This window comes from Gymnoscopelus microlampas (assembly GCF_963454915.1).
Source record: "Gymnoscopelus microlampas genome assembly, chromosome: 7".
NCBI classification, from domain to species: Eukaryota; Metazoa; Chordata; class Actinopteri; order Myctophiformes; family Myctophidae; genus Gymnoscopelus; species Gymnoscopelus microlampas.
Genome location: NC_139944.1, coordinates 23889050 through 23900685, shown reverse-complemented (window position 1 = coordinate 23900685; position 11636 = coordinate 23889050). Strand labels below are relative to the sequence as shown.

General features: G+C 39.7%; 1 protein-coding gene across 1 annotated transcript; it reads right to left on the bottom strand.

The window, feature by feature from the left end:
* Positions 1-1538: 1538 nt before the first annotated feature.
* terf2ip (telomeric repeat binding factor 2, interacting protein) lies at positions 1539-11386 on the bottom strand. Its single transcript, XM_084062008.1, has 9 exons — positions 11256-11386; positions 9831-10082; positions 8655-8791; positions 8046-8260; positions 6631-7108; positions 6033-6100; positions 4527-4865; positions 4122-4331; positions 1539-2029 (listed from the first exon to the last, which is right to left on the bottom strand). Exons 2-9 carry the CDS (start codon positions 10064-10066, stop codon positions 1802-1804), a joined length of 1911 nt encoding a protein of 636 aa, XP_083918134.1. The 5' UTR covers positions 10067-10082; positions 11256-11386; the 3' UTR covers positions 1539-1801.
* Positions 11387-11636: the final 250 nt, after the last annotated feature.

The window sequence follows — 11636 nt, the reverse complement described above, 5'->3', positions numbered from 1 at the left end:
TTTTCATAATAAAAGGCAATGAATACAGGAGTGTGTGTGAGAGAGATTTTGGCTGAACACATTTCATATCACCATTCATACTGACAAACCCTCAGCTCTACTTCAGGGTTCTTGCAAGTTAGTTGAGCCACAAGCAATTGTGAAACTATTGTTCTGAGGCCATCAGTTTACAGTATGTCACTGTGTGCACAATGACTGAACTTGTATCATCAATCACAACACTAGGCCATGAAACTTCATATACGGTATAAAGTCTCACATCAATATCTGACATATGAAGCAATTCAGAGGCCACGGTCAAGAAGATCAATTATTGATCAACATCATCGTACATAACTCCTGAATTATTAATTGCGGGATGAAAGTTTTCTCAAGCCATCTCTCTTCCCTGCTTTTGTTCCCTAGAGAATGTGAAAAATGAACAGTATAAACGGAAAAATGTGGCATTTCACAGTCAACTATGCACACCTATGTCCTTGTTACACTTTAACTGGTACCTTCCAACTAACAGTTTTTCTTCCTTGATTTAAAATGAACACATATCATTTCCTAACATCTTCAATATTTTTTATATAAACAAAGATATTTTATTTTAACATACAGTATTTTAACAATACAACGATTCCATAAACACAGTGTTGTTTTCTAGTTTTTTTCGGAGGGTATACGCTACGATACGATGCGATGCGCGTGGTCGTGGGTATACGCTCTTGCGTTTTCAATGGATTAAATGGTTATTAGACTGTATACGCTTCTTCCCAAAATAATCTGGACTGTGTACGCCGTATACAGCGTATGACGGTAGAACACACCACTGCATAAACATGCAACAACATTCAAACTTTCAACAACATATTTAACACTCATAAACATTTCAGCTTGGGATCTCAATAGAGCAACTGGAGTGTTGTCCTGGGGCCCAAAGTGAATTACAATAGGTTTAGCATGAGGAACCAAAAGAGAATCTGTGCCACAGATTAACAATCATTGTTTGAACAGTTGGGGCTGGGAAATTAACTGAAAATATATAGAAACCTACAGTATATTTAGAACAAATAACCGAATAAACGAGAAGCAAGGTTTTTTAAATATATATTTGTTTTCTTATATATCGACAAATCAAGATTTTTTAAATAATATCAATTAGACTGCTTAACCACTTATTATACTTTCTTGTACAATAGTGGTGTACAAAAATAAAATAGACAATCTATAATCTCGTGACGCGTTGTGAGCTTGTAAATTATTATTTTCACTACTTATTTCTCACAGATTTTATAATAATCGCTCATTAATCATAATCGAGGCAAAGGTTTGAAATAATCGCGATACTGATTTTAAGTCAAATCTCCCAGCTCTAATAACAGTACAGTACATCTAACATTAGCTGTCAAATGAAACAAGGCATTTATGCACATTAACCCATTAAAACCGGGAAAGCATCTGTCATTTTAGATTTTTGCGTTGGCTATTCATAAATCGCAGATATACAAGCATACGCGCTGCAAGCTTGTACATCTATTTTTGAACATTTTGGAATAAAAATGTTAAGGCTTGGAAACAAGCCTGCAAGGACTTTTTTGGCCAGACTTTTTAGACAAAAGTATTATAAATGTAACTGTGTTGTTTTACATTCTTTTGCCTAATAAAAATTTCAATCAATCAATCAATAAGTGTGAGAACTACTGATTTAGAAGGCATTTGTAGCATATGCCTCAGGTCTTAATGGGTTAAGGCTAGATTGGCAGGCCATAAAAAACACGTGGTCTAGCTTTTTTTTAACCACCTCCGTTGGCTTCTATCATTCTACCTCAAGGAAGAGCAGTCTTTTGGCCACGGCCTCCTCTCCAAATTTGTCCTGGAGTCGTTCGCGGACCACAAGGTCACCCGACCGCAGGAAACTGTCGTCGAAGCAAGTCCAGCGACTCCAAAAAGGTCCCAGGACAGAGGAGGGAGTCAAGAGGAGAGACCAAGCAACAGAAAGATCTTCACTGGCCTTCAGCAGAACCTTGGTTAAGCTCCTCAACTCCTGCAAGAGGGTAGAGGAGAGAGAGAGTGACAGAGAGAAGGTGAGAAAAGAGAGCGAGAGAGAAAAGGAGTCAAGTAACTTATTTATAATATAGTACATTTCATAGAAAAGTATATTCAATGTTATTTAAAATAAAACAGAAAATACCATGTCAATGGTGGGGAAAAATAGATACATAGAAAATGTAATTACATATAATTAGAACATAAGAATAATATAGTCTATAAGTCTATAAAGCATCATAACCTGATTTAGAGTTTATTCTAGGTTTAGAGAGATGATTCATCTGATGATCGAAGGGATCTGGTCGGTGTGTATGGAGTGAGCTAAGCCATTGGATAGATTTAAAAACAATAAGAAGCACTTTGAAGAGAAGATAAAATATGAGTGATGTATTCAAACTTTCTGGTTTTAGTTCAAACTCTGGCAGAAGTATTCTGAACAACCTGATGTTTATGCAACACCTAATTGTGAGTACAGCAAAGAGTGCATTACAATAAACTAGCCTACTAGAAATAAAAGCATGTTGTGATGTTATCTCTTTTCAGATTTGTTTGTGTTTGTTTATGTGCTAAAAGTGACTTTGAGAGCTGTTTCACCGTACAATGGAAGTCAATGAGATACTATTTTTGGTTTCATATTTTCCAATCAACTGCGCAATATCGCCAATTGGACTAGTTACATCATGACACGGCAAGTACACAATCCAAACCTCAATTAAAGTGGCCTTGCACTTTAAGCTAAGCATCAGATTGAACTAAAGTGGACCAAGAATCGACCCTTGAAGGACTCCAGGAATGCCTACTTTGTTTGATTCAAAGTTGCCAATTGAAATGGAAAAAGACCTTCCAGTAAGATAAGATGACAACCAGTTTAGAACTATGCCTTTAAGGCCTAAGCAGTGTTCAAGTCGATGAAGAAGAATGTTGTGGTCTACTGTGTAGAAGGCTACACTGAGGTCAAGAAGTACCAAAACAGAAATGTATCATTTCATTTTTTATAATAATGTATAATTGTCAGTGCCAGTTTTAAGGTTGTTTACCACTCTGACCAGGGCAGTTTCTGTACTGTGATTGACAATAAAACCAGACTGACAAACAAACAAATAGAGAAATAAAATAAATTGTGGTGTGCCAGACAAGATTTGTCATTTTTTTTATAAACAACCGTACCCAGATCGGACAGTAATTCTCAAAGACAAGTGGATCAAGATTAGTCTTTTTCAACACTGGTGATATAATGGCATGTTTGAGGTCTGTGGGAAAGATTTCAGAGTATAGTGAGGCATTAACAATAACCAGGACATCGTCAACCAGGAAAGATTCCAGAATATAATGAGGCATTAACAATAACCAGGACATCGTCAACCAGGAAAGATTCCAGAATATAATGAGGCATTAACAGAAACCAGGACATCGTCAACCAGGAAAGATTCCAGAGTATTAGTGAGGCATTAACAGTAACCAGGACATCGTCAACTAGTCAGCTAAAAAAAATTGTAATCATCTTTGTGGGCATTGGGTCAAGAGCACACGTTGCAGAGCTTAACTGCTACAACACTTAGATCCCTGGGTGAGCCCGGTCAACTAAGTATATAGAGTTTAATTGGTTAAAATAAACATATTTCTTAACATCTATAAAATAAAATAACTACTCAATATTTTTATACACACAAAATATATTTTTTTATTTTTGAAATATTTCAACATCCACAGGTTCATAAACATTTCCGCATGGAATCTCAATTGAAAAAGACTATGTCCTGGTGGAAAAGTTAATTTAAGTTTTAGCATGGGGAACCAAGAAGAGGGCACAGTGAACAAATCCCATCCCACAGATTAACAAGAACGGTTTGAAACTACATAACAGTACATTTAACATTACCTGTAAAACAAGGTACTTATGCACATTTAACATTATATGTTAAGTAAAACAAGGTGCTTATGCACATTTAACATTACCTGTTAAGTAAAACTAGGTGCTTATGCACATTTAACATTACCTATTAAGCAAAACAATGTGCTTATGCACATTAAGACTAGATTGGCAGGCAATTTTTCTCAACTTCCTCCATTCGTCATCATCATTCTACCTCAAGGAAGAGCAATCTTTTGGCCACGGCCTCCTCTCCATATTTGTCTTGGAGTCGTTCACGGACCACAGGGTCGCCTGACCGCAGGAAATTGTCGTCCGAGCGAGTCCAAACAGGACCCGGGACAGAGGAGGGAGTCAAAAGGAGGGACCGGGCAACCGAAAAATCTCCACTGGCCCTCAGCAGAGCCTTAGTTACACTCTGCACGTCCTGCAAGAGGGTGAGGGTAGAGGAGAGAGAGAGAAAGGAGAGATAAAATATGTGAACTAAATCAAAGAAGCAGCAGTCAATATGATTGATAAAACAAATACAAAACCAGTTTCAAACTCTGTCTATAATGACACAATACAGAAGGTAAAAGCCAGACTTGTCATAAACATTCAATGAAAAAAAGTCTGTTCTCACCTGATTGGTCTGCTTCATCAGCCCTCTGATTCGCTGTATGTCCTCTTCCAGCTGGGTCTGAGTAAGTGAGACCACAGCGTCCTTCTTTCTTTGCTGAGGGCAGGAGGAAGTTCCTGTATTGTTAACAACCGACTGAGAACGACCGTCCTGGGATTCACTGTCAAATATGAAGAGGTGGGCCTTGGACGTGGAGGTGGGAGGGTCGCTGGGCACAGCCCCAGGACAGGCAGCCTCTGGGGGCTGACTCTTCTCCTGGAGGGTAGGTCCAGCTCCGGGGTTAGGTCTGTCTGGTACTTCTTCCTCATTTACACTCATATCCGGAGTCTGGTCATCACTAGACTGGAAAGACAGGAACAAACAACTAACACTAAATACAAAACAGAAGGAAAATAACAAACTCACATTAAATAGGAGTTTGTTGAAAGGAAAAGAACAAAATGCAAAGAAAAGAACAAAGCAATTTTACATACAAAATGCAAGGAACATAAACTATCCTTAAACACAAAGCACACAAGGAACATAAACTACCATTATATCCTTAAACACAAAGCACACAAGAATATAAACTACCATTAAATACAAAACACAAGTAACTATCCTAAACCACATGAAGCCTAGTGTCCCTATTTTTGGGGCTAACAGTCTGTGAAAACAACATCTACAAGCTCAAAACATGTCACGTAAACGTTGCAACACATTGCAAGCTTGTAGAGGGGCTATTTTCGGAGAAGAGACTTGTAGAGGTGTAGATTGAAATACTAGCGGAACTAGTATAGAGCCCTGGGTTACCACAGTCAACTAAGTATATAGGATTTAAGACAAGTGGTTAAATACAAAACACAGGGAACCTAACTCTCTTAATACAAAATGCAGGGCAAATAAACTATCCTTAGATACAAAACACAGGGAACATAAACTATCCTTAAACACAAGTGCTTGTAGCAAATAAGGTGCCGCTTATGTTGAGACCTAGTTTTATGAGGATAGTTTTGTTTTATGAATGCCATGTTTCAGATGTAAAAAATGTGTATATGCCAGCTTCCCTGCCGCTAGGCAGCCTGTGTCAACAGTTTCTCAGACTGCAGTCAGATCATTTTGCCTACAAATGAATGCTGTTGGTTGTTGTAATGTAATCAGTGATGCCTAAAGCCCAGTCCACACCAATGATTTCCAACGCAACAAGTTGCAACCTGCAACGGAATCCTAAAACTGCACCGACCTGCCAACAGGTCAATTCAGACCGGTGGAACTGGTTGAAGTTGCAACTCATTGCGTTGCGAATCATTGGTGTGGACTGGCTGCCGTCAATGCACAAACCAATTTACTTTACTTTTATTTGTTTTGGACGGGACAATGCACATTCAATACATGAACGTGAATTCAATCAGCTTAACAAGATCTCATGTAAAGATACCAAATGTATGTTAATCTCTGAGGATAGTTTTTTGTTACAGATCATTATTATCCATAGCAATGCAATATTCTTACATTAGAAGATTAGATTACCTCAAACTCCTTTGATGCCATCTCCAGGATACCCAGCTTTCTCTTTTTCTTTCCTCCTGGCTGTTGCTCTGTCACAGAACAAAACAGAACAGCAGAGCAGAAATACAGATCAACTCCCTTGTCAATCAATCTGTGGCATCAAAGATAGACTAAAGCCTGGTTTATACTTAGTCGTACAACAGTGTGTTGCGCTGGAAATAGCCGATCTACAAGCTCACAATGCATTGCACTGCGAAACAGTGTAAGCTTGACACCAACGTACAATGGAGTACGAGTATAAACTAGGCAAAAACAAAGCCTTCACAATGGCCATAGCTTAGTGGGTAGAGGGGCCGTCTGGCAAACAGAAGGTAACGTAATGTCTTGACCAAAAATACATAGTAAAAAAATAAAGTACACAGGAGCCGAGATACAGCATTTTTAAGTAATAAGTTAACCAGGAAGTGAAGCAGTAAATCTTCGTTAACGCGTCAATGCCCATGTGGAACTTTTCAAAAAGTACCAATTGACTCGAAAACGCGTCCATGGCAGTAATAAAGGTCTAAAGGTCTATTTTGCAGTATCAGCGCAAAGCAACACCATGGGGCTGCTATCTCACCTGAGGTTGAAGCTTGGCAATTATCTGACACCATCTCTCCACTCTCTCCTCTGTCTGTTTTAGGGCTGGGTTGGTCTGTGGATGTTCCATTCTGAACAGCATCCTGGTCCGTGGCTGTGTCTTTCTGGGGGGTGGAAGTGTCTTTCGGGGGAGGGAGCTTGTCTGTTGATTTAGGCTTCTTAGATGGTGGAGGTGACACTGTGGTTCTCTGGGGAGAAGGAGGGAGCGATGATCTGGTCATTCTTTTAGATGTCTGTGGTAGTGGCAGTTCGTCAAGCTCAAGCTGCCTGCGTAATGACCGACGTGGAGGCTGGGCCGGTGTGGGGGAGGCTGCCTGCTTCTTCTCTAACTTCTGAGAAGTTGGGGACTGAGCTGACAAAGAGTCCTCTAGTATGATGAGCTCCGGTTGGGGTGCGCTGGTTACATCCATTTCCTCTGACTCTGACTGAGAGCTCCCAGAAGGTGCTTGGCCGTCTGTCTGTAGAACATTAGAAATTCCTGCTTAGTTCAGTTCAGTCAGTACCAAAACACAAGTATTAGCCTGTTAATTATCAAGGAAATCAGAAAGTAATGCATACATAATTCATAGTTTTTCCATCATGGAAGTGGTGACCTGCAAATATAAACTGTGCTAGAGCGCAGCCTGCAGAAGTGCAGATGCAATTTAGTTTTTATTTTATTATATCATATTTGATCTATTGTGTTGAGGAGCATCCAAGTACAACAATTACACTGCCTGCAATGTTGTTTAACCACTTAAACCCTATATACTTTGTTGACCACGGTCCCTCTGGGTCTGTTCTTGGCCCCGCAATCTTTTCCCTCTACACCAAATCTCTTTGCCAAAACTAGCCAAAAACAAGCTCTCAAAGAGTCACATTGTGAGCTTGTAGATGTACTCTTTTTGCCAAATGTTCACATGTGACATGCCCAGCATAATACTCTTAGGTTCAAGTGGCCTTGAACCTAGCTGTGGTAAATGGACAGTTCTTGTGTGTGCTAGTGGAGATGTCTGAGGAGGAAGGGCATCTTTCTCAGCTGAGGAGTTTTGAACGTCTGTCTCAGGCTGCTGTTTTTTATTTATTTAAATAAACTGATATTAGGAAACTGGGAACTACTGGAACCTTGTAGATTTTAAGAAACACAACTCTATAGATAGAACACTCCATGAGGACAACCTATATCATTTCAGTCTTACATCTTTCTTTAAAAAAAAGTAATTGGGTAATAATGGGGTCCTTTCATGAAGGTAGCAGATGAAAATGTAAGTGTCAACAAGGCTGTAGATGTTTTTGCACCTCACAAGAAAATGTACATAGCTACATGATTTTAGGATTCTTCAACAGCCTTATTGCTTCCAATTCTCTTCATCTGCCATTCCCCTCTTATAATAGAGGTAAATCCAATCTAATTACCTTGGCCTCTGCCTCATTTGTCCTCTTCTGTTCTGGGGTCATTTTTCTGTGAGCCAGGTGCTTCTGGTAGCGGGCTTTCATCGACTGCCAGGTGTGACCCGTCACGCTGCTCTTCTCCATTTCTTGCCACAGCTGGTTCCCTCCTATCCTTGAATTGTTTTTGGCGACGTAACTCAAAATGGCAGCATCCTCCTCAGGAGTGTAGGGTAACCTGCCTTTATACATTTTTTAGCAAACAATAACAGTAAGTTTAAATGTGCGTAGACCTGTGACAAGTAAACAATTTGTCAATAAATGTGAGCAGGATTAGTTGACACATTATAACAGACAATCGTAAGGCTGATTTAGACTTAACTTAACTGTTATACACTGAAAATAGAAGACCTACATGATCACAACGCATTGCGACACGTTGTGAGCTTGCAGATCACCTATTTTTGGTGAGCGACCCAGCGCGCAACCATGTATAAATAAGGAAATAGGGTTAGGTTCATTGTTCATAAATGAAATATTTTGATGTGTTTCTTGAGTTCACTGGTCCAAACATGATGGGTTATTTTCTGTTTTGCTTGCATAGTCGCTTTTATGGCCTTTGTTGTCAAAGATTACCTCCAGTGCCAGAGCTATGCCTGCTGGCTTTCTGTCTGGTGGAGGGACCGGCCATTTCAGGGTTTAACCTGTAGTCCTCAACCTCCAGTTGCTCGTTCTTCTCTACACAATCCTTGATGTATTGTGTGGACACATACCTAGGCAGAGAACAGATAGTAAATCTTACAGTATATTCTCTACACATTCCTTAATGTATTGGGTGGACACATACCTAGGCAGAGAGCAGATAGTACATGATCTTACAGCATCATTTATTGTTTTAGATTCTTGACAATCTAAAAAATATATATTTGTGCTTTATTTCAATAGCGTCAGTGAGAGGGACAGGAAAGGCAGACAGAGAGCAACCTGGGGACACAAATTAGACATTTTGCAGTTAGGGCGCATACCATGGGTATGCATCCAACCATTCAGCTATCATGTCACCCCATCATACAGTATCATTTAAATTCTCACCGAACAGTAACAAAACATAGTACAGTAAATTAAAATATTGTATGCTGCTCTCTTGCCTAGATTACTCTTGGAAAAGAGATTTTAATTTCAATGAGAGTTAAATAGAAGGATATGATGATGAAAAGGTGTTACACAGAAACAGCTGTCTAACAAATGATTGCCCTGATGGTACACATAGTAATGCTTTGGATTAGTTACAAATGTACAACTTTCTAAATTTAGCATGCATAGAAAATAAAACTGTGTATCCTGTATTGCTTCTTCTCCCATAGTAACCCACTTCATCAAGTATTATTTAAAGTTCAGGTGAATTACAGGCTTCTTAGCAACAAAAAAGAAAAACTTGAGTCGAATTACGTGCAGCATTTTGATAATGATATGCAGCATTTTCTTAATGATTCATTATATTGACTGCAGTGGTGGAAACATGCAACTAATATTAAAAAAAACATTAGGACATGCATTTCAACATTGGTGCTGCAATTCACATAAAAGTAACAACTCAAATGTGTTTGTTTTGCAGGAGGAAAGACATTAAGAAAGCTCTGAAGCCTGATTTATACTTCCATCATATGATGGTGTTTCTCACCGAAAATAGTAGATCTACAAGCTGCCAAGCGTTGGGAGCTTGTAGATGTGCAATTTTCGGCTGTTGGCGTGTGTGGATTCCCTGTCCCATGCAAACAGCTCAAGCCATGCTGAGCTTATCCCAACACCTACCAATGAGAAACATTTTTGGGCAGAGACTCGAACTCCTCGGGGTCTGTAAGCAGGATAGCTCCTGGCTCCTGGGCTTTGGTCACCAGCCCTCCCCCTGCCTTGATTTGGGGCTGGAGCTGTTGCTTAGTGGGCCCTGGACGCAGGAAGAACCGCATGGGTTCACCCTCCAGAGTCATGAAGAGCGCTGGGGAGATGGGAGACTGTTTGCCAGCTGTGTCCTCCTGCCTCTTTGACATGGCTGGGACCTCTTACCTGGTGGAACGAGCATAAAGACACATTAGGCTCATGGCTGAGAGGCTAAATAATTACAATACATTCTTCAGGGCCAGATATAGTGAAGGTTCTTCCTTGGCCTACTGGGAGTGTGCATGCAAAGTTTCACTCTGATCGGTCCAGTGGTGCCATGTCGGCTTATTATGAGCGACTTTGGGCTTCTTTTTCTGTAAAGTTGCTTGTAAAAATTGGTAGTTGCGGCTTGCGTTTTTAAGGCGTGTTTCTAAAGTGTAGTTGCTTATTTAGGCTTGCTTCCAAATGTTTTAATTTAAACCAGTGGTTCTCAAATATCTTCATGAACATGTTTTGTGGCAGGGAGCATTTGTGTTAATATTCCAAATATTCCACATTTAATTGCAAGAGTTTTTGAAAATAGCAGATCTACAAGCTCACAATGAGTCACATCAACGCGTTGTGAGCTTGTAGATCGGCTATTTTCAAATAGCCGATGCATTTACAGTAGGTTTCTGCCAGTGGTGCCTGAGATTAGCTGCTCTCACAGATACGGACAGACAGGGGCGAAAACATAATTCTCCGCCTCCCAGCCATTTCCCCCGGCCTGGCGGAGGAGATGACAAAACTAGAGACACGGAAGAGAAGTCTGACGTTAATTTCACCATCATAGACTGTCTGTACTCTGGACGCATTGATTGATGTACTTTATTTAGTAAGACATGAGAATAGCAATACATGGAAGTACAAATTCACATTGCTGAATGAATGAATGAATGAAGGTATTTCTCTTCATGTCGTGTGTGTGCAAAGGCCTGACTTGAAGGTATCGTCATCCCACATACAAGGTTCTGAAAGGGGCTAGTTAGTTGCAGTGGTGTAAAGTAACCAGGTACATTTACTCAAGTACCGTACTTAAGTACAATTGAGGTATTTTTTTTACTTTACTTGAGTATTTCAAAGTTTCAGTGCGTTTACTTCTACTCCACTACATCTCAGACAGAGGCAAATATTGTACTTTTACTCCACTACAATTATTGTTCTGAAGAAAGAAGCTAGTTGCTAATGCTAACCGAGCTGAGAGCTCCCTCCCCTGCAGTGATGTCCATGTGTTCTGTCCATCTGTTGACGTTTAGCTCAAAGCATTTAGTAAAGCGGTACAGTGGAACCGTTAAGACTGTTATCAGACATTAAACTCACCTTTTCCTGAATCCTGAGAACAAAACTGGATTATTATATCTTGTTTACGTTTTGTTTTCCCGCGATAAACACCAAAACACTGGAGAGCTCACGTTTCCTTGTGCGCATGTCTGCTCTTGCCTCTTGTTGGCATCTTCACAAAGCACTACTGGTGGTCAGTGCTTTGCTCACATTAGACATTAGCGCCACCCAGTGGTGGAAAAAGTACTAATTTTCTTTCCTTTCTCTGTTACAAGTGAAAGTCCGACATTTCTAAATGTACTTGTGTAAAAGTACAAAAGTATAAAAATATACGCAAAGTACAAAAGTAAAAGTAAAAAAAAGAAAAGTTATAAATGTATAAAAATAGCATATCTGCAAACTCACAAACATTGCATCACA